The sequence below is a fragment of the Sus scrofa genome, chromosome 14, assembly GCF_000003025.6.
Source record: "Sus scrofa isolate TJ Tabasco breed Duroc chromosome 14, Sscrofa11.1, whole genome shotgun sequence".
Lineage (NCBI taxonomy): Eukaryota > Metazoa > Chordata > Mammalia > Artiodactyla > Suidae > Sus > Sus scrofa.
Window position 1 is genome coordinate 35697357 of NC_010456.5, and position 22502 is coordinate 35719858.

At 44.2% G+C, this 22502-nt stretch overlaps 2 protein-coding genes across 16 annotated transcripts in view; one reads left to right on the top strand and one right to left on the bottom strand.

The window, feature by feature from the left end:
* The window catches only part of RNFT2 (ring finger protein, transmembrane 2), a 71177-nt gene extending 62738 nt beyond the window's left edge, over positions 1-8439 (bottom strand). Inside the window, exons 1-3 of the mRNA XM_003132893.6 lie at positions 8264-8439; positions 6188-6362; positions 5608-5666 (exon numbers count right to left, since the gene is read on the bottom strand). Of these exons, the coding sequence (XP_003132941.3) occupies positions 5608-5666; positions 6188-6211 (83 nt within the window). The 5' untranslated portion in view covers positions 6212-6362; positions 8264-8439. The remainder of the gene's footprint in view (positions 1-5607; positions 5667-6187; positions 6363-8263) is intronic.
* C14H12orf49 (chromosome 14 C12orf49 homolog) overlaps positions 8545-22502 on the top strand; it is a 355931-nt gene continuing 341973 nt past the window's right edge. For 6 of the 15 annotated variants that reach the window (XM_013990343.2, XM_013990341.2, XM_013990342.2 and 3 more), the window contains exons 1-4: positions 8546-8818; positions 17873-18029; positions 20884-21035; positions 21425-21538. In XM_013990343.2, coding sequence (XP_013845797.2) covers positions 8708-8818; positions 17873-18029; positions 20884-21035; positions 21425-21538 — 534 coding nt within the window. In that variant the 5' untranslated portion in view covers positions 8546-8707. Of the gene's footprint in view, positions 8819-17872; positions 18030-20883; positions 21036-21424; positions 21539-22502 lie in introns of all 15 variants that reach the window. The other 9 variants (XM_013990355.2, XM_013990354.2, XM_003132894.4 and 6 more) reach the window with 5 other exon arrangements.

The window sequence follows — 22502 nt, forward strand, 5'->3', positions numbered from 1 at the left end:
ATATGGAAGTTCCCAGGCCAGGGGTCAAACCTGCACCCCAGCAGTGACTTGAGCCTCTGCAGTGACAATGCCAGGTCCTTAACCTACTGCATCACAAGGTAACTCTCATCATGTGACTGTTTTTGAAGACAGGGTCTTTGCAGAGGTGATTAAATTAAAATGAGAGCATTAGAACCAGCCCTAATCCAATATGATTGGTGTCCCGATAAGAAGAGGAAACCTGGGAGTTCCCATCGTGACTCAGTGGAAAAGAATATGACTAGCATCCATGAGGATGCAGGTTCGATCCTTGGCCTTGCTCAGTGGGTTAAGGATCCAGCATTGTCATCTGTGGTGTAGGTCACAGACACAGCTTGGATCTAGTGTGGCTGTGGCATAGGCCAGCGGCTACAGCTGTGATTTGACCCCTAGCCTGGGAACCTCCATATGCCGTGGGTGCAGCCCTAAAGGCAAAAAAAAAAAAAAAAAAAAAGAGGAAATTTGAACATAGACACATGGGAGGGAAGACGATGTGAAGACACAGGGAGAAGATGGCCATCTGCAAGCCAAGGAGAGAGGCCTCAGGAGAAACCAGTCCTGCCAATACCTTGACCTTGAACTTCCAGCCTTCAGAATTGTGAGAAAATAAGTTCCTTTTCTTTAAGCCACCTAATCTGTGATACCTTGGCAGCCCTAGAAAACTAATACAAGTAATAATAGCAACAGGGTAATAATCTTTACTAGATGTCAGATACTTACCTAAATGCTTTCCATTAATTAACTCATTAAATCTTCCTATCAACCCTGTGACTTTGATACTAATAATACTGCTCTCTCACAGATCAAGAAATTGAGGCACACACAGAAAAAGTAACCTGTCCAGAGTCATACAGCTGGTAAGGGATGGAACAGGGGAGATTTAAAACCAGGGGAGCTAACTTTGGAGAAGCCTGCTTTTTTTTTTTTTTTTTTTTTTTTTGACTGTGACCATGGTATGCAGAAGTTCCTGAGCCAGGGATCTAACCAAAGCCACAGCAGTGACAATGCTGAATCTTCAACCGCAGGCCACCAGGGAGCACCTGGAGCCTGCTTTCTTTTCTTTCTTTTTTTGTCTCTCTAGGGCCACACCTGGCCTGTGGCATATGGAGGTTCCCAGACCAGGGGTTGAATTGGAGTTGTAACTGCTGGCCTACACCACAGCCACAGCAATACCAGATCTGAGCAACATCTGCAACCCACACTACAGCTCACAGCAACACCAGATCCTTAACCCTCTAAGGGAGGTCAGGGGATTGAACCTGTGTCCTCATGGATACTATTCAGATTTGTTTCCACTGAACCACACCGGGAATGGAGCCTGCTTTCTTAACCACTATACGAAAAGGAGCAGAGTCCTATGACTCTAGAATAACCTCAGGAACTCAGGTATCCCTGATTCCATAATCTTCAAGTTCCATGATTCCCAGTTCCCAAGAAGGTCAACCTTGGTCACAGCTGGTATTTGGAGGGCAGTGAGAGTAATGGGAAGGAGGTTTTATTAGAGAAGCCTATATGTGAACCTTAGCTCCACCCTTCCTAGGGGGTTTTAACAAACTTGCACTCAGTTTTCTCACCTGGAAAATGGGTACAAACACCACTCATGCATAGAGCTTCTGGGGATCCCTTTATTTTAAGGGCCCCACCCCCGGCATATGGAAGTTCCCAGGCTAGGGGTCAAATCAGAGCTACAACTGCCGGTCTACACACAGCTACAGCAATGCCAGATCCGAGCCAATGTCCAACCTACACCACAGCTCATGGCAATGCCAGATCCTTAACCCACTGAGCGGGGCCAGGGATTGAACCCATGTTCTCATGGATACCAGTCGGGTTCATTACTGCTGAGCCACAACAGGAGCTATGAAAATCTCTAGGGCCAACTTGCCATTTCTAGTTCCAGCAAGGGCCTCTTGTATTGGAATCAGGCAAAGGATGCTGTTGCTCTTTCAGAGCCACTGAGTTAGCCCTGCAAGAATGGAGAGCCTCTGAACTGGGTGCTCTTTCCCACGAACACCACACCTGGGAGCTCTGTATGTCATCTCTCTTCTCTTGAGCTTGTCTTCTCAAATGGAATTGGCTACACAACAGATACAGGTGGAGCTGATTTGCTCAAAGTGTATGTGGCAGTGGGAGAGGCAAAGAGTTACCCCCGCCTTCTCTTACCCCAGAGAAGGGCCCCACTGGATGTTCTCTAAATACATCCTGAGTTTTCTGAAAATAAGAGCTGAGTTCCACTTATCCTCGGGACCCCACGGCCCAGGGCATACAATGGGTGCTTAATAAATGTACGCTAGCTATCAGCCAGGCACAAAATGACACTGCAGGGATCCTGCAGGGGAGGGTCTACACTCTGCTTTCACACTTGATCTTATATAATCTACTCCCCACTCAAAGACCAGGGTGCATTTTTTTAAAATCATATATTCAATTATTTCACTACCCCATTAAAAGCTTCTCATTCTAAACTCCCTCCTGCAGGCTCAGATAACCCTGTAGATAAAAACTAAAATCACTGCCATTTTACACCTAAAGAAACCGAGGCTCAGAGAGATGAACTTGCCATATGGCCTCAAACTCCAATCTCATCATGTGCTCTTTGGGTCTCACTACCCCAGGACTTCCTACTGGGGGCCTTTGCTCAGGCTGTCCCCTTCACCAGCTGTCTCCCCCACCCCCACTCTGCCCCACCTAGGTAACCTATGCTCATCCATCAATTTCAGCTAAAATCTTTCTTGCTTGGTGGGCCTTTGCCTACCTTCCAGACAACGATGGTTCCCCCATTCTCTATCTTCACTGCATCCTAACCTCCCCTGCATGGGACTGATCTGAGCTATTGCTTTACTCCTGACCTGTGACTCTCAACCCTGGGTGTACATTATAATCATTTGGGGGAGCTTTTGGACTGTGGCCTGCTCCATAAGGTCAAAGACCATGACTGTTTGCTCCCTACTGGATTGCCACTACCCAGCACAATGCACCTGGTACACAGAACATGCTCAATAAATATTTGAAAGGATGAATAAATAAGCATACCAAAGGCTCTGAGAAGGCCTGCAACTGAAAACACTAACTTTGTTTAAACTCAGGTTTCCCAAACTTAATTGACCATGGGATTTTTTTCTTTTGTGGAATACAAAAGAAAAAATTTTTGTGTTTTTTGGAGAACACCAGTGAAACCCAGCAGGGGAGATGCCAGTCTGGAGTAATCTCAGGGTTGGCTTCACTGGCCTTACAAACTTGACCTGGGGGTAAGGTATCACAAACCTGGTGCAGGGAGGGAACTTGAAGGTGGCTACCCACTCCTTCAACTGCCCTGGCCCATCCCTGCTGGCTCCAAAAGCCCAGGAAATGTGTGGTCTTACTCCCTTGGGTTTAGGATAATAATAAAGATAATATTAATAATAACAACAACTAACACCATGGCTATGATCCTCAAGGGGCCTTGAGCTTTTTCTGCACTTTAAAAAGCTGAGCTCAGGAGTGCCCACTGTGGCTCAGTGGGTTATGAACCCGACTAGTATCCATGAGGATGCAGATTCAATCCCTGGCCTCACTCAGTGGGTTAAAGATCCAGCGTTGCCATGGGTGTAGGCTGCAGACACAGCTCAGATCTGGCATTGTTGTGGCTGTGCTACAGGCTGGCAACTGCAGCTCTGATTCAACCCCTAGCCTGGGAACTTCCATATGCTGCAAGTATGGCCCTAAATAGCAAAAAAAAACACAAAAAACAAAAAAACAAAAAAAAAACAAAAGCTGAGCTCAGAAGAGAGTCCTGGCAGGTGCCCACAGTGGCCACCTTCTTTCCCTCATCACCCCACAGGGCCCTGGCAAGTCTCCTGCCTGCCTTGTGCTCTCCAGCACTCTTGAGTTCACTGGGCTCAGGGGGCCTCCAGCACAACCAGGGAAAACTCTACCCACCAAGGGCCTTTTTATAGCTGGCCTCCCTTCCCTGTGCCTCTCCCCAGCATCCAGTCAAGATTTCAGCCTAAATGCGAAAGAATATTCCTTGGAGGGCAGAGGCTGTGCTTCCAGCTTAACCACTTAAAGGCTCGAGGGTGAAGCAGCTTAGGAGAGGGCTGAATCCACCAAGGAAGGAGGCAGCTGGAATGTGGTGGCTCAAAGCACAGATTATGTGGTGGCAACTTGACTGGGGCCTGAATCTCAGCCCTGCCACCTCCTGGCTGTGTAACTTTATGTAACTTACCCTTTCTGAGCCTCAGTTTTCTCGTCTATGAAAAGGTGATAAAAACAGTCCTAACTTAATGTGAGGGTGACAGAAATAAACACGTAATACACAGTGGCCATTCTTTTTCTGGTGTGGTCTCTGGCCCCAATGATCTCACAGTTCACTGACAGCAGTTCTATCTTCAGAGGCTCAAAACGCTCCAACAGCCCTGCTCTTTATGTGCCAGATGCTGTGTTTGTGTGTTTTCAACTCATTCACAAGCAACCCTGCGTTTTGTTATCTGTCACTTACGGATGAGGAAACTGAGGCCTAGAGATGAAGGTGCTTGGCAAAGGCACCAAAGTTGGAAGTGGCTGAGCTGGGATTTTGGCCAAGGGCTCTCTGAATTAAGGCCAGTGTTCTTTCCCAAAGAACAGGCAGGCCTGATGCATAATTTGGTTCCAGTGTTGGGATTGGTGGATCCTCTGTGAATTTGCAGCCAACCTCAGAGTTGCAGGGGTCCCAGAACAGGATGTGAAGGAGGAAAAACTTGGCTGTCTGCTCAGTGGATGTGTGTGTCAGCACGGTGGGAGGTCTGGGGCTGGAAGACTGTCATAACTTGAGACCAGGTCCCCATGGTCTGTATTTGCTTGGGCTTAACTAGAATAGAAATTCTATCTCATGAGTGTTTTAACTGTGTCTTCTTAGATTCTGTATTTGTCTACTTGGCATCTACTCATTATAGGGCCAAACTGATAGCCAAAGTTGTTTACAACTCCCCTGTGATCCAGAGCCCATATCCCCAACCACCTCCTTTATCTAGTTTACAATCTTCTGCCAATATTTCCTCTGCCCCAAATCACCCATGGCCAGGTGATGACCAGACAACTAGAGGCCTCTCCTATAGCCTTGAGCCCATCGATGTTATTCACACTAGCCAATCCTGAACTCTTTCCCCTGCCCTGCCTTTGTGCAGAAAACACCATAAAGCTGTGCCCTGTGTTTCCCTTTGCTCTTTTCAGCCTCCTGGCTGACCCTGGGCTTGCCCCATGTGGCCCTGAGGGATGTACCTTGCCCCCTTCTCTTGGGAAATGCAAGTAGTAAAAATCTTCTTTCAATGTCATTAGCCTCTCTATGTTGCCACTCAGACACCTCTATAAATTAAAATCCCCTGGGTGCAATCATTGATACAGTGGGTCAAGTGGATCACAGGTTGCACAGGCTTTGAGAACTACCATAAGAGCAACAGCAAGCTGTTGTGTGTTGAGGACGTAAGGCCATTGCTGTGCAAAGAAGTTGCCAATCAGATCTCCTCTGCTCTTCTGACAAGCAGCCCTGAAGGGCAGGTATTGTTCAATCCAGTTTTGGGTTGCCCCTGACCACCTGAAGCCCAGAGCCCTCAGATGGAATGAGGGGATACTTACCTTTCAGGTGGAACGTTATCCGTGTTGCTGCTGTGGCGTCTCTGCATTTTCCTTAAGACCTAAAAATCAACGCATGACATGAGGCAGCGTCTCCCAACATTCCCAGTGCTTGTCAGATTGCCATGGTAACCATAGGCAAGTACTGCTTGTATTCTATATCCCTTGAGCACTCTGACATTTTGCAAACTGCGTTTTGGTCTGTTATGTCATTTAACCCTCCAATCAACATTCCATCCCATGAGGAAAGTGTCATCACCCCATTTCACAGATGAGGAGGATGAGGAGGCCAGGAGGTGGAGGAAGTCCTCAGAGGAGATGAGAAAGTGAACTGTGCAGCAAAGAGGTGCTGGAGGAGGTGAACTGAGCAGCAGAGCAGCAGACTGACAGGAGACATGGATTTTGGATTGATGCCACCCCTAATTTGCCATGTGACCTTGGCCAAATCGGTAACCTCTCTGTGGCCTCAGATTCCCCATCAGCTAATGGGAGGGAGTGAAGTGTCTGAACCCAAAGCTTCCTTCCAGCCCTCACATTTAATGAAGTGGTAACGAGGATGTGAAATCTTGTGGAGACACATCACCTGGTTCACTGTGAGGAACCACATGGACTTCAGAACTCCATGCTGACACCTGAGGTGGGCATTCAAGGCTCCAGGTAGGGATCTGACCACCGGATTCCAGGGAAAGCAGGCCTCTCTTTCTTCTCCTCTCCAAAGGGGTGCACAGGTCACAGGGGCTTACCCTGGACTCTCAATCCTAGATAGAGCAGTATACTTAGGTGAATCATCCATGGGATGCCTTGAACCTGAGAATAAGTCTTAAGGATTCATAGGGAGCTATAAGCAGATGGTTCTGTTGCCTCCTTATCCCTAGTTAGCCTCTCGCCCACCCCTCTTTGGTACTCCTGACGACAATTATGATCTTAATCTATTTTGTCCTATTGTCAAACTCTGAGTCCTGATTGGGGAATACAGAAAATATGTTTTAGGCCCTCCAAAGGCTGCCCACTGCAATCAGAATAAAATCCAAGTGCTGTTCCTGGCCCACAGGTGCTGCCTACAAGCCTCACCTGTTTCCAGTTTCATTTTCCTCCACTCTCTCTTTAACTACTCTCTTTCAACTACACTAGCCTTTTCTTTTTTTTCTTTTTTAGGGCCTCGCCCTTGGCATATGGAGGTTCCCAGGCTAGGGGTCTGATCAGAGCTACAGCTGCTGGCCTACACCACATCCACAGCCACTCGAGATCTGAGCCGAGTCTGCAACCTATACCATAGCTCAAGGCAACGTCAGATCCTTAACCCATTGAGCAAGGCCAGGGATCGAACCCACATCCTCATGGATACTAGTCGGGTTTATTAACCACTGAGCCATGACAGGAACTCCACACTGGCCTTTTCATTTTTCAAACATGTCAGCTTGTCCCTGCCTCAGGGTCTTTGTACTTGCTGTTCCCTCTTCCTAGAATGCTTTTCCTTCTGGCTGGCTCCCTCATCAAATGCCACCTCTTTCCAGAGGCCTTCTCCTCTCACCCTCCTGATTCAACATACATTGCCCTGTTTTACATTCTTCATAGCACTTACCACTTATTTACATGTTTGTTTATTTATTTATGATCTGTCCCCTGTGAGAATGTAAATACCACAAAAGCAAAGATTCACCTGCCTGGCTTGCCCCTGCACCTCTGCATCTAGAACACTGCCTGGCACAGAGGAGCACTCAACAAGTATTCAATGAATAAAACATCAGTGGGTCTTTCACTTACCTTTTTCTATCCCTTGTTCCCTCCCTGACCTTTCACCCTATAGAAGAAATAAAGGCCAGAGACTTTATATGAACAGGTTTCAGTTCCTTGAATATTTTCTTGTACAAGAACAAAAGATGGTATCTGACTCTCAGTTCAGGGCACCATCCTTGACTGTTGAATAACCACCTGATCCTAACCAGCCTTCTTCAGGGGACATTACCAGGGCCCCTGATTAGAGAGTCTCCTTTCTCTGTTGGAAAATCAGCCACGAAGTGGGTCAGTAGCACCATCTTCATACATGAAGGAAAACTCATCCTGTAAATATTTTTCAAGAACATGCAATCTTGGCTTAACGATCCCCCCCCCCCACCCATTCCGTTAATGATTCCTCATCTCGTGCAAACCCTTGGGAAAAATAAAATACAGAATCTCAAATTTCTAGCCACAAATTTGACACAGCTTCCTAAATCAAATACCCAAGATTCCATTTTCAGATGCGTGCTTTTTAGGGGCTTCAGATTTTCTGTTGGAAGCAGGCCGTACCTAATTATTCCAATACTGAATTCTGGAATAAGATTTTTACACGTGGGATGCATCTGAATGACCGAATGAAATGCCTTTTCACCCTCTGCTCCATTCATCGCACTCAGAAGGATTTAACCAAGAGTTTTCAATGTATGAGATGTTTTAAGTTGCATCCCCGGGCCGTTACACTACTGCACCGAAATGCACACAGGAGAACATCTCCTGCATCACTTGCGTTGGAAGCAGGCAGGTGCACTTCGGGTACAATACCGCCAGCGTTTTTATTACCGCAACCAACGTTGAGCGCGAAACGCCCTTAGGACTGCAAGGGCATGAGATTACACTAACCATGCCAGGGAGAGAAAAAAAAATAGCGTTCTCTTGTTACCTGCCCAGACAGTTCAGCAGTCACCTCAGCATCATTCACGTCCTTCCAAACCAATCACTCTCACCGCCAGGGAAACACCTGACTTCCGAGAGCTTCCGGCCTCTCCTCAGGTTCTTTCTCAGGTTGCCCCGCCCGGCGCTAACAACCGGGCACAGCTCCAGGGGTCTCACGCACACGATTGCCCGCCCCCTTGCTAGGATTCAGCCAATAGGAAGCCGCCTGTCTGCATTGACCAATGAGGAGAAGGCGGAGCGAGACCGGTGGGTGACGCGAGAGGAACGGAGGCGGGGCGTGGGGAGAGGTCACGTGGGGAGGCGCGGGGTGGCTGCCGGGAGCTGGCTGGGCTGGGGGCCGCGGGATCGGCGCCCGCCTCGAGTGATGGGGCTCCCGCCCGTGTAGGGGCCATGCCGCCCGGGCCCCGGGCCTGCCCCGCTCCGCGCCGGGATGGTCAACCTGGCGGCCATGGTGTGGCGCCGCCTCCTGAGGAAGAGGTGGGTGCTCGCCTTGGTCTTCGGGCTCTCGCTCGTCTACTTCCTCACTAGCACCTTCAAGCAGGTCAGTGGTCGCCCTCTCTCCCCGGGTTGGGGTAGCTACCTCTGCGGCAGCGCTGCCTGAGTGTCCACTGAGCTGGGCCGGAGAGGTGGGCGTTCCTGTCCCAGGACTGAGGATGGGTGAAGGGAGCTGCCTCTCTCGTTGGTAGGCTGAGGGCAGAGCTGGGACTCGACCCGGTGCTGTGGACCCTTACGCTGTGCTTGTTGTCGCCTTGTCGGTTGCTTACCTGCTTCCCACCTGCCAGGGACTGAGCTAAACAGGGGCGTGCATTTCTTCCTCCATCTCCACGGCAGGTCTGGGCAGTGGTGTCCCCGTGTTACGGCGGGGGAAGCTGAGCCTGAGAAAGGTGAGATGCCTGGGCCGAACTACGAGGCCAGCCCTGGTGTACTCGGTTTTCGTTTAACTAGGGGCTCAGGGAGACTCCACAGGAAGCACGAGGTGCCCTTTTCTATGCATAATGAGGTTAGGTAGAATTTTCTTTTCGCTTCTCATCCTTTTCGTTTTTCTTCCCTGTGAGAATTTTTGGGAGAAACGTCGGGGTGCTTTGGAGGGACGTGTTAGCAAGAGCATTTTAAGTTTAGAAGTACAGTTATAGCGTTTGGGCTCTTAGAAAGGGTGAGCCTATGCCAGGGTGTATCCAGCACAACCTTGATTCATGCTACTGCTCTGATAGAGTTAGAGGACAGTTCCCCTTTTCGTTCTCAAGGGTCAAGTTCCTAAGTAAAATTTATCAGTGAATGGAGGAGAATAAATGCTAAATGATAAGGTTACGCTAGTTTAAGCAGATTGGTGGAGGAGCGATGAAAAGGGAAGACAGAGAACCTGTATCCCACCTCCTGCCTCAGACAAACGGAGAGGCTGAGTGTTGTGAGCCTCTTTTGTTGACTAGCAGGAGTTGTTGGCATTCTTGTGAACTAAATGCTTCTGGGACTTGAGTTTACTGCCACTTCACAGACATTGTTTCATGGTCACTTGTTCCTCTTCTGTCTGGTGGACCTATGGGTGCTGTAGTGAGCCAGGACTCACTCCTCCGCCTTGCTCCCACCTAACCCAGCTGATCTCTAGCACCGTTGGTTTAAGTATTAGCTCTAGCCTAGGCCATCCAGAAAACTGATTTTTTTTTTTTTTTTTTGGCCACCCCGAGGCATGTGGATTCCTGGGCCAGGGAACCAATCCTGAGCATTAGCTGTGACCTAAGCCATAGCTGCGAGAGTGCAGGATCTGTAACCTACTGTGCTGGGCCAAGGATCAAACCTGTCTCCCAGCATTCCCAAGATACTGCTGCTCCCCTTGCACCTCAGTGGAAACTCTGAAAACTCCCAATTCTTATATGCAGTTGCCTACATGATGCCCCTTTTTTAAATGTGCTGTTGGCTTCTCATACTTGGCCAAAACAGAACCTCTGATTCTCCACCACCAACCCTTCCTAGTCTTCCCAGGCTCACTTAATTGCATACTGTTCACCAGGTCATCTAGCCACAAATGCTTTCTGCTTTTCTTTCTCCTCACGTGCAAAACATTGTCTCTGGCCCCACACTGGATCCTGAATCTGTTCATCTTTCCCAGTTGTCTGTGTTGCCACCCTCAATCAGCCTACCTTCATCCCTGTCTGGACCTCTCCTGCAGCCCACCAGCAGGTCTCTGCTTCCTTTTTTGTCCTACAATCTCTTCTCTACCCAACAGGAGGGCTGATAATCTGAAAAGGAAAAAAAAAAAAAAATCCCAGAACTCCCTTGTGTATAATTCTTCTTTGGGTTCCTGTTGCACTCAGATAAAACTCCAAACTCCTGTTCCAGAATCTCTGCATGGTGCATCTTTTCTGTCAGTTCAAGTGAGGCTGACTGTTAGTGCCTCAGGCCACACAGGTGACAGAATCTCAGTGATTTCAGTTCCTTTCCAGTAGTCCTTCTTTATTTTCTTTGTGGTAGGAATCACTCAGTATTTCTGGATCATTTACTTATTTATCTGTCTCTCCTCACTCTCCCTTCTAGAATGTAATTTTCTAAGGAACAGGGACCTAGTCTATGTTGTTCACAGAATCCCAGTCCCTAGAATACTGCCATGCACTTCACGGGTATTCAGATATTGGTTGAACAAACAGTTGAGTCTTTTTAATTGGGCTGACTCTTCCTTTATTCCCAGCCTGGCACATTCCTACTAATTTCTCCTGTCTTGACTCAGATTCTGTCTACTCCATGACTTTCTACAGTACTATCATGTACCTTGTTCTCCGCTCCCCCCCAAGTGTGTCTTTTTTTTTTTTTAACTTGTGATCTGTGACCATAATCATAGGTTTGTGTGTGTGTGAGGTGGGGGAGGAGAGGATGGTTGTGAATCCTCTAAAACTGTTGGCAGAATTTTTGTTTTGCAGATTTCTCTGGATCTGATTCCCCCACAGCTTAAGAAGCACTTTAGCTATAATCTCTCTATTCCTGTCTGTCAAACCCCTGGCAACCACTAGTCAACTTTCTGTCTCCATGGATTTACTTACTCTGGACATTTCCTATAAATGGAGTCATACACTATGTGGTCTCCTCTGCCTTCTTTTCATTTAAAAGGTAGTGTTTTCAAGGCTCATCCATGTTGTAGCATGTATTAGTACTTCATTTGTATGTTTGAATAATGCATATATTTCATTTTATGTTTGAATACATTTTGTTTAGCCATCCTCTGTTGATGGAGACTTGGCTTGTTTCCACCTTTTGGCTATAATGAATAGTGCTGTCATGAGTGTTGATGTACAAAGTTTTGTTTGAAAATAATGTTTTCAGATCTCTTGGGTATTGGTCCTCTGAGTGGAATTGATGGTTCACTTGGTAACTCTGTGTTTAACTTTTTGAGGAACTTGCCAGACTGTTTTCTGAAGTGGCTGCACCATCTGCAATGAACTTTTTAAAAAACTATACTTATCCAGTTCTGACATGGTATCAGAGATTATCTATAATTATCTGGAAAAGCCATTAAAATACTCTCATTTCCAACTACATATTTGTGTAAGATTTTCTTCGTAAGATTCAACCCAAACAACGTATTGCAATAGATTGGATGCAGAGAAGGCTGTGAGAATCCAGCTGGTTTCCATTAAGCAGACATTAAAAACATTTGCAGAAATGTAAAAGCATTTTTTCATCTCATCAAATACATTTTTTTGTTTGTTTTTAAAAATGGTCCCCCCCACACAAAAAACTATTGACATGTAATGGGCTCAGTATTGTTATTTTTAAACAACTTATGTAAAATAAATATTTTAATAATTTATGTTTTAATTTTCAATATGGTAAATATCAGTAATAACTTTAGCCGTCATAAACCCACATATTGACCATCCTCAATAATTTTAAGAGTATGAAAGGTCCTTGGAACCCATTCTGACTGATGCTCTTGCATGCCTGTGAGTTTGCTCCTCCTGCTCTGTTCTTGGCTGCTGCAGTCATGGTCCTCTGCCATGCATGAGCTAAATGGCTTGAGGAGAGTTTGCTCCATTTTACTTAGCCTCAGGCTCCATCAGTAACTGGGAGCTGTGCTTTGGCGTCTGTTGGGCAGAAGGTGGGTGGGGTTTAAGATTAATTGAGAAGAGGCTGTGAAAAACTCCAGAGCTCCTTATGATCCTTAGCTCTGCTTCAGTGAGACTATGAACTCATGGAGCAGATGTGGCCACTTTTTTGCCTAGAGACTAGTTGATTATTCTCTACTGCCTTGAATTCCTCTTTTCTTTGGTTTTCATGTTAATTAATGCTTTGGGGGATAGTTTAAATTGTAGGGATGGGAGCACAGGAGAAATTAGTGACCTTGGTGGGGATGCCTTTGGGGGAGAGGATTGGGTGCTAGGTGACTTGGGCAAGTTGATTTAACAAATGTTTAGTGAACACCAGCTGCACTATGCACTAGGCTAGGTGATGGAGACACAGGGGGAGGCAAAGCAGATACAGTCTTACTTTCTGAGGGCCTGTCTTCTGCTAGGAGGTGAGAGGCAGAAACGGCAAATGAGCAGAATTACTTTAGATAACAATCTGTGATATATAGTGATAGAGCGGCAAGGTGGGCCTAACTCTATGGGGTATTTCAACTGAGATTAGAGAAATCCCAGTCTCGGTGTCAGAAGGGTCCTTAGAGGTCCTCTCATGTAAATAACTGTTCTCATACTTGTTCAAGTAGTGCACTCCCTGACAGTCTCAGGGCTCTTTGCATAACTCCTTGAAAATATATGAACATCTTCAGCTTTAAAGCAATTAAGTATGTAAATTGGTTTCAAGTTAAACACTGTCTAAAGCATAATAAATCATAGGGGGAGAGCTGCTAATCTGTTTTTTTAATTTTATTTTTCCCTGATCACAAAGGCACATAGACCTTTCAGAGGTTATAAAGTACTGCACAGAGTGGAGAAGGAAAACAGTTATACTTAATCTCACCAACGAAGGATTCACTGATGATATTCAGACATATTTTCTTTATTCATTTTCGTATTTTAAAAATACAGTTGGGGTGTACTGGTTCTTCATGTAACATAGGTACGTGTGTGTGTGTGTGTGTGTGTGTGTGTGTGTGTGTGTGTATGTGTATGTGTATTTAAGGACTGCACCCACGGCACATAGAAGTTCCCAGGCTAGGGGTTGAAATGGAGCCGCAGCTGCCTGCCTACACCATAGCCATTGCAATGCCAGATCTGAGCCGAGTCTGTGACCTACACCACAGCTCATGGAAACGTCAGATCCTTAACCTACTGAGCAGGGGGTTGAACCTGAGGCCTCATGGATACTAGTCAGGTTCATTACTGCTGAGCCACAATGAGAACTCTCTAAGTATAATTTTTTATAACTAGAATTTTCTGTGGTCAGGCAGTATTTTTTAGCCATTCCCCAGATCTGAGACATTTGGGATTCCCTCTGGCCTTTATCTCTTTTTTTTCTTCACTTTTGAGAATCGTAAGCAATTCCTTTAATGACAACGCCTTATGTTTAAGTGCCTTACTACTTAAATGGGACACCTATTTGAACCTTATGATAATCCCTGAAAAATAGATAGGACAGTTATTAAAATTCCCCCTTTTAAATGAAATATTAAATAGAATACATTAATAATAAAAACATTGCTATAGCTCCTTGCAGTTTCTGAGGAAAGTTCCTGTTTTTGTATTTTTGTTGTTTGATTTTTTTCCCCTCTTTTTTGTTTGTACTCTTTTCTTTGTACCCCCATGTAACCTATATGGACATCCACCATGGTTGATTGCACACTGATTTCTGTGCACACCTCTCTGTCAGCTGCTCTGGAAGCTCTTTGAGAATAGAGAACCTGACTACCTATCTCTGTATCCTTAACACATTGTAAGAACTTGATACCTTTGAATGGATCTTCAATGAAAACACACACACACACACACACACACACACACACACACACACACACGGAGGGGAGCTTAAAGTTGAGACAACATAATAAGGTAGGTGGACCAGTGTGGGAAAGGTGTAAAGCCACCTGTCCAGTGAAGGGATCCCCTCAGTGCCCCTTCACTTCACCCTTGCAAACCTGGACCTTTAGAAAAGCAACCATGTGCTAATTCATTACATTTGCCATTATGTCTTAAATGCTCTCTTGTACAATCTTTTATCGTTGTACAACTCTTACCCAGTCTTTTTGGCAAGGCCTTGAATACTCGTGTTTGAAAATAAGTTAAAGTGCTGGGAGAATTGCCTTCCTGTTTACCAGGAACATAGTTATGTGGAGGAGGTCCTAACGGGACGCACTTGTCTGTGAGCTCTCATTTTCTTGCAGGAGGAGTAACGAAATAGTTTGAGAGTAATGTTAATAGCACTTTCAACCTTGTTGGAAGATCCAGTTTACTGTGCTTTGACCAGCCTCTTAATAGTCTTTACGGCTATTAATTTATCTAGGGTAGCATTTGAAGCTCAGTTTAGTTTACACATAGCCCGATTATGCCGTTAACTGATATGGTCCCAGCAGAGCAGAGGAGCATGCATTTCCAGGTAGTTAAGCAGTGTGCACCTAAGTGATTTGTCCCATATTCCCAAGGCTTCTGTGTTTAACTCCTCTTCTTGCCCAGATGAGGAATACAGATGTTGTTTTTGTGTAAGCCATCCTGTTCCTACTGGTGCCAGTTCTTTCCTATAAAAGAAACAAAAGACGGGCCAGAATAGAACTTAAAGCCACCTTAAAGGACTCTTTTACCTTTAATAAAAAAAGAACAAAACTCAGTACTGGTGTGGCATACTGTTATTTCAATGCTGGTAATGTCACAAATGGCATATGTAGCTTTTGGGAAATTATTTGGCACTATATAGCACTGACTTTCTTCTAATCATAACTCCTACCACAAATTATTCAACAGAATAAGCAAAAGCTCTACATTTTTATTGCAGTGCTATCTATGATAACAGAAACCTGGGATGGGCTTAAATGTTGATCTGTAGAGGAAGTGTTTACAAAATTACGGCGCATCAACATGATGGATTATTATATAGCCTTGAAAATATGATTATCAAGATAATGTAGGTACTTGAATGGTTTACCATCCAATTAGTGTCAAGAAGAGCTAAATGTGAAGCATCCTAATTTGTAGTATAAATGCTGGGGTCAAAGACTAGAAGCTAATACGCAAAAATAGATACAGCTTTATTTAAGTGATGGGTTTGTGGGCAATCTATGTCTTTCATGTTGGTTGTCATTTTTTTAGTAAACCATTTATTTTGGAATAATTATAGATTTACAGAAAAGTTTCAAGGTTAGTACAGAGTTCCTGTAGATTCCCCACTCAGTGTCTCTTATTATTTATGATAATTTTGTTTTTAATAATGTTTTCATCATTTATTTTAATTCAAAAATGAAATTATTCCAAAGATGATGATAGATGTTAATAATCACCGATGTACCTTCCATATTAATTGTCTGTAGTATATCTTTCCAAAACTTTATCTCAGCTCTTACAAACCTGTATGTATATACTAATATAATTATTATCATATAATATAATGTGTGCTAATATGCACATTATTTTGTAAGTTGTTTTTCACTTATTATCCAGGTGGATGACCATAGTATAATAAGTGAAAAAAGCAGCAAATCAGCCAAATGCTTTAAAAATATTGATTTCCAGGTCCCATCCACAGAGCTTTTTACTCAATATGGAGTTGGTGTCAGGGATCAGAATTTAAGGTCTCTAAATAATCTAATGTGCAAGTCAGGTTTAAAGACTTCTGCCCTAGATAAATACACGTCAGTCATAATCTGATTTTCTTTTGGTAATAGCCACACCTATACCAGTGTTTATTCAATTATTTCTGTGTGATTGGGCTTCTAGGTTTTTTTCCAAATTATCAGTGCTATAGTAGGCAGCCTAGTGCATCCTTATTTTTCAGTACTTTCTATAGGTGAGGTCTCAAAAATGTGTTTGCTATAAGTGTATGTGGATATGCATGTTTTAAATACTAATAAATCTTTCCAGATCATTTTCCTAAAGAAATCTCAGTAATTGTGCAGCTCTTTTCCATTGTCTTTGCCATCGACTTTGCGCATAGTCCCTTTTGTTCAAATGATGACACATGACAGATCATTCTTAATAGCAAAAGTCACAGAGCTCTATTAAAATGGTATAATGGCTAAAGTATATAAGACGGCTCTCGGAAGGAGTCTTATCATTGTTTTGTTTTCTTTTTTCTTTCTTCTTTCTTCTTCTTTTTTTTTTTTTTTTTTTTGGTCTTTTTAGGGCCATACTCGCAGCATATGGAGATTCCCTGGCTAGGGGTCAAACCGGAACTGTAGTTGCCGGCTTAGAACCACAGCCACAGCAATGCTCGATCCAAGCCTTGTCTGCAACCTACACCACACAGCTTACAGCAACCCCGGATCATTAACCCTTTGAGTGAGGCCAGGGATCGAACCTGTATCCTCATGGATACTAGTCAGATGTGTTTCTACTGAGCCATGACTGGAACTCCCCGTTGTTTTGTTTTCTAAGGATAGGTTGAAGAATTCAGAAGATGCTCTCTCCGGCTTGGCTTGTTTTCTGGCACTCTGCCGGCACCTTTCTCCTTAGTTTTTTTAATAGTATAGGAAAGGCAGTTTGGAAAGACCAGCTAAAGCTTGGAGGCTAGAAGAAGAGGTCTAAACTCACCTCTAGAGCAACTCCTCACTTTGCATATCTAGCTAAAGGCCTGGCTGGCATGGGTGACTTTGTAAAGAAAAGTATGTTCTAAAGGTCACATTCTCAGTATGTTTTCATAGAAGAAATTTGTCCCTAAACTCAACCTCCTAATTCAGGGTTCCTGTCAGTTTACCACTAAAGAACTCCTCACTGCAAATGAAAGTGACTGTGTGCCCTAGACAGTGCCATGTCAGGATATTGTCTGAAATATTGCAGAGTTTCTTTGAAGTCTCCTCTCTATTTTAAAAGTGTATTCAGATTTTAGATTCTATTCCACAGTGTGTTTGTTTTAACCTAAAAAACACTTTAAATGATTTGGCATCAGGAAGAAAATTTAAAACTTTTTCCCTCCAATTTTTTTTCACAGAATTAACACTTTTGTACACATTTGTAATATGCACTTAATCCAGGGGCCATTTATTTAAGTCCACCAGTTTTGAAGCAGAACCCTAATTTATTCTTCTTACAAGTTTATTTTGCTTTATTTATTTATTTATTTTGTCTTTTTAGGGCAGCCCTCAGCATATGGAGGTTCCCAGGCTAGGGGTCGAATCAGAGCTATGGCTGCCAGCCTACACCATAGCCACACGGGATCCAAGCTACATCTGCAACCTACATCCACAGCTCATGGCATTGCCAGTTTATTAACCCACTGAGCAAGGCCAGGGACTGAGTCCTCATGGATACTAGTCAGGTTCGTTAATCACTGAGCCACGACGGGAACTCCTATTTTGCATTTTTTAAATGGTTTTGGCTCAAACTTTGCTCATGCCGTGGGAGTGTAGATTCCTGTTGTGCCAACTTTTTTTATATTGTTTGTCTTGTTATAATAGTTTCTGTGAAAAATTATTGAAAATATAAGAAATGATACTTTAACCTTCTCATTTATGGTCTGTTTGTAGGAGGAGAGGGCAGTGAGAGATCGGAATCTCCTTCAGGTTCAAGACCATGATCAGCCCATTCCATGGAAAGTGCAATTTAACTTGGGCAACAGCAGTCGGCCCAGCAACCAGTGCCGGAATTCCATCCAAGGGAAGCACCTCATCACGGATGAACTGGGTAAGGATGGCTCCCACCCTCTCTTGCAGTCCGTGCAGCCATCTGTAGGTTTTTAAATAAAGGCTGCCTTTCCCCGCCCCCACCTGTTTCCAGCATTTCTTATGTCTTTGTCTTTTATATACTGGCATTCAGGACTCCCCTCAACATTAGAGAAGCTTGGTTTGATAATTCTGGAGAGCCTGTGACTCCTGTAAATCTGGTGCCTATAACTACAGATTTAGCATTTTGTCATGCATCAGTCCCTTGGTTATTTGCTGCCAGTCTCTTCCCAACCCCAGTACTTTCAGATCTTTCCTGTCTTTTCTCCTCATCGTTTTTTATTTATTTATTTATTTATTTTTTTTGCTTTTTAAGGCCACACTGGCGGCATATGGAAGTTCAAAGGCTAGGGGTCAAATTGGAGCCATAGCTGCTGGCCGACACCACAGTCATAGCAACTCAAGATCCAAACTGCGTCTGTGACCTATACCACAGCTCAGAGGCCAGGGATCCTCATGGATACTAGCCAAGTTCGTTACTACTGAGCCACAATGGGAACTCCACTTCTGTTCATCTTGATAGTGAACTCTATAAGATAATCAATTTTCCTTCTTGATGACCTGAATCATATCCACATAGCGTTGGCATTTAGGAAATGTATGCACTCTGTCTTACTGCATAATCTCAAATGAATTACATGCACATTCAAAATGGGTTACTGGTACAGTTAAAACAGCAGTTTCTTTTTTATTATATTCACTAGTTTTATTTTTTAGATTCCACATATAAGTGATATAGGATATCAAAATATTTGTCTTTCTCCTTCTGACTTAATTCCCCAAGCATAATATCCTCCAAGTCCATCAATGTTGTTGCAATTGGCAAAACCTCATTCTTATTTATAGGGGCAAGACAGAGAAAGATTTTATTTTTTTTAGTTTGAAACCCCAACAAAATAAAACAACAACAGAAAAACCTTTTTGAAAACATCTCAGGAGCATCAGAACAGATGAGATTATTTGGGATTGAAGGAATGAATCAGTAAAACCACCCTTGTCAGAAGATGTGGAAAATTTTGCACAAAATGTGCTGACGGCTCAGCAATGCCAAGCTCTGAAGATCACAAATAACTTTTTTTTTGAAGTTTGTTTTTTTGTTTGTTTGTTTAGGGCCACATCCGCAACACATGGAAGTTCCTGGGCTAGGGGTTGGATTGGAGCTGTAGCTGCCCACTTACACCACAGCCTCAGCAACTCGGGATCTAAGCCTCGTCTGCAACTTACACCACAGCTCATGGCAACGCTGGATCCTTATCCCACTGAGTGAGGCCAGGGATTGAACCTGCGTCCTCATGGATACATTCATTACTGATAAGCTGCAATGGAACTCTGGATTTTTTTTTTTTTTTTTTTTTTTTTTTTCTGCTTTTTAGCGCCACAGCTGAGACATATGGAGGTTCCCAGGTTAGGGGTCCAATCGGAGCTGCAGCCGCTGGCCTACGCCACAGCCACAGCAACGCAGGATCCAAGCTGCGTCTGCGACCCACACCACAGCTCATGGAACTCCAGACCCTCAACCCACTGAGCGAGGCCAGGGATCGAACCTGTGTTCTCATGGATGCCAATTGAGTTCGTTAACCGCTGAGCCACGATGGGAATTCCGGAACTCTGGATTTTTAATTTATAATCTCTCTGAAGAAAATGAGTGAGAACAGTTAGGAAGAGTCCCAGAAGCTCTTCTTATTATGGCTTTAGAATCATCCTCTCTCAGTTTAGAAGGCAGAATGGCAGGCCTCATAGGTTTCACTTTCCCCGGTGGGAAGGGAGGCTGCTCAGTCTCTTCCATTGTTATTTCACTGGTGTCCCCAGCTTTTGCAGACTTTGTTTTCCAGAGTAGTTTCTGAAAACAACCTCATGCTTCACCAGGTCTCATTCTCTGAGGATTAAGAGGCTGGGGCCTTTGTACTGGAACTATGCGAAGAACAGCTGCTCTGCACCTGTGGGCCCGTGTGTGCACCTGGAAGTTTCCCAGGGGCCAGGTGGTGTCCCTCATGGACTTATTCTTACATTTTTCTGTCCTACTTTCAGAATAATGTAGAGAAATATTTATTTAGCAGCTCTGAACAATAAATTAGCTTTCATGAGATTCTTTCCTTAAAGTTGAGCATGAATGAATGAAGTAGATTGTGGGGGTTTCAGATGAAGAGATATATGAGGAGTGGAGGGAATTAGAATTTTTCTTCCGTGGGTTATTAGAGTACTCACATTCTGTAATGCTGAGGAGTAAGTGAATCCCTGACATGTATACTTAGAAACAGCCTAAATCAGTTTATAAAGGTTAAGTGTGACTACTACTACTTTAAAAATTCCTTCAAACTACTAAATAAATGGCAAGCATTTGAAAAGTATTTAAATGTAAAGAGTGTATGTAGAGTTAGGTTTTTTGTTTTGTTTTTTAATCTAGAAGGATCTCACTTTCAGGAATGAGCATCTTGGTTTTTTCCCCTCTCTTCAGATTTTTTTTTTTAATTACATTTTTCTTCAGATGCATATGTAGAACAGGAAAACATGGGTGACATGATGATTACATCAAATGCATGATAGCCAGCTAAAAGGTTGTTTTAGGTAGATTGGGATGTGCAAAGGACTTAAACAGCAGGAGTCCCTGTTTCCTGTAAGCTGGTGCACACAGGAAGCAAGCCCTCCTCACACCACGTCTGATTCCTGGCTCTGGGGTCCATAGGATGCTTCCAACTCCAGACTCCGTCTCTGTGGTTCTTTGTGTGCAGGACTTTGATTGCCGCTTTGTGATCGCTCCTGGTGGACAGGTTGGGGGGACTGCTGGGTTTATACTCAGGTTAGTCTCTGACTTTCAGGTTATGTTTGTGAAAGGAAGGATTTGCTGGTGAATGGCTGCTGTAACGTCAATGTTCCTGGCACAAAGCAGTACTGCTGTGATGGCTGCTTGTCCAACGGCTGCTGCAGTGCCTACGAGTACTGCGTCTCCTGCTGCCTGCAGCCCAGCAAGGTATGGGGAGCTGCTCCTTGTGCTACATCTACTTTATTCCTTCTGCCTTCATTTCACAATGAGCATTAGAATCTTCATGTGAGTTTCTTTTGGAAATAGAACTCAGAATGGAACTTTGTAGGTGTCAGAAATGGCTGCTGTGAGGTAGCTTTTGTCCACATGGAAAGGAGGTGGTTCCCAGTTACTCTAGTGGTTCTTTGGCAGAATGGGTCCTTGTATTGCTGATCACTTATCTAAAGAATAAGACACCAGCCTCCTACTCACTCAAGCTCCCCTCTCCCTCTCTCTTTCCCTATATTAGCGATCTCTTAGTTTAGGAGAAATTTCCAAGGTTACTTTGTGCTGCTGAGTCTGGAATTCATTATAGGTACTAACTTTTGTTTCCATAGCAACTTCTCCTGGAGCGCTTCCTTAACCGGGCAGCTGTGGCATTCCAGAACCTCTTCATGGCTGTTGAAGACCACTTTGAATTGTGTTTGGCTAAATGCAGGACCTCATCCCAGGTCAGAAGTTGTGATGTCTATGGCTGGGAAATGGTTGGGTGGGAGTCAGCATCTAGAAGAAAACTTGAAAATGTGCACTGGGGGGGCCTTTGGTGGGGTGATGATGAAGAGTTATATGAAGCTCTGTGGACCTTTGGTGAAATGATAGTACATCCCTTGGTATCCGAGGGTGATTGGTTCCAGGACCCCATATCATTGGAGGTTCAAGTCCCTTCTATAAAATGGCATAATGTTTGCATATAACCTACCTATGGTATCCTCGTATATGCTTTTAATCATCTCTAGATTACTTACAGTACCTAATACAATGTAAATGCTATGTTTTGCTTTTTGGAACTTTCTGGAGTTTTTTTAATTGCTTTTCATTTGTGGCTGTTTGAATCCATGGATGCGGAGGCCGTGGATATGGAGGGCTGACGGTATTTAGAATGTCAACATGAGATTTATACAACTTAGGGATGTAAAATGTTTATATTAATCAGGGTCTGACCAGCTTGCATCTCTGATTGGCTTGTCTGCATTTTAAGTGGAAATTTAAAATTATTTTTTAAGTTTGGGTGGAGTGCTAATAGTCCAGTTTCTGAGAGAAGTTCTCTCCTCCGTCTTTGTTTGAAATCTGACTAAGGCTTTCCAGCAAACAGTCGTTTAGAGTGGGTAGTAGTTTATTTTAGGCCAGAGTTGTGGTTTATTTTAGGATTAGAGGGGATGGGGCAGGTGGATGTTGGAAAATACACAGACAAATCTGTAGGTTGTCGGCTCTCAATACTTTTCTAGCATGTTGTCGTTAAATGCTTTGCTCTTTGGGCATTAACATGGCAACAGCTGCTGAAAGCGCCTGGATGTCTTTGCCTTTCCATCAGTCCTTGCTCTCTGCTCTCAGCCTTTGTGATCAGGCCGTTGTTGGAGCTCCCTTTGTAAGATCACCAGACATGTTTATTATACAAGCACACTTCTGGCTTCTGTT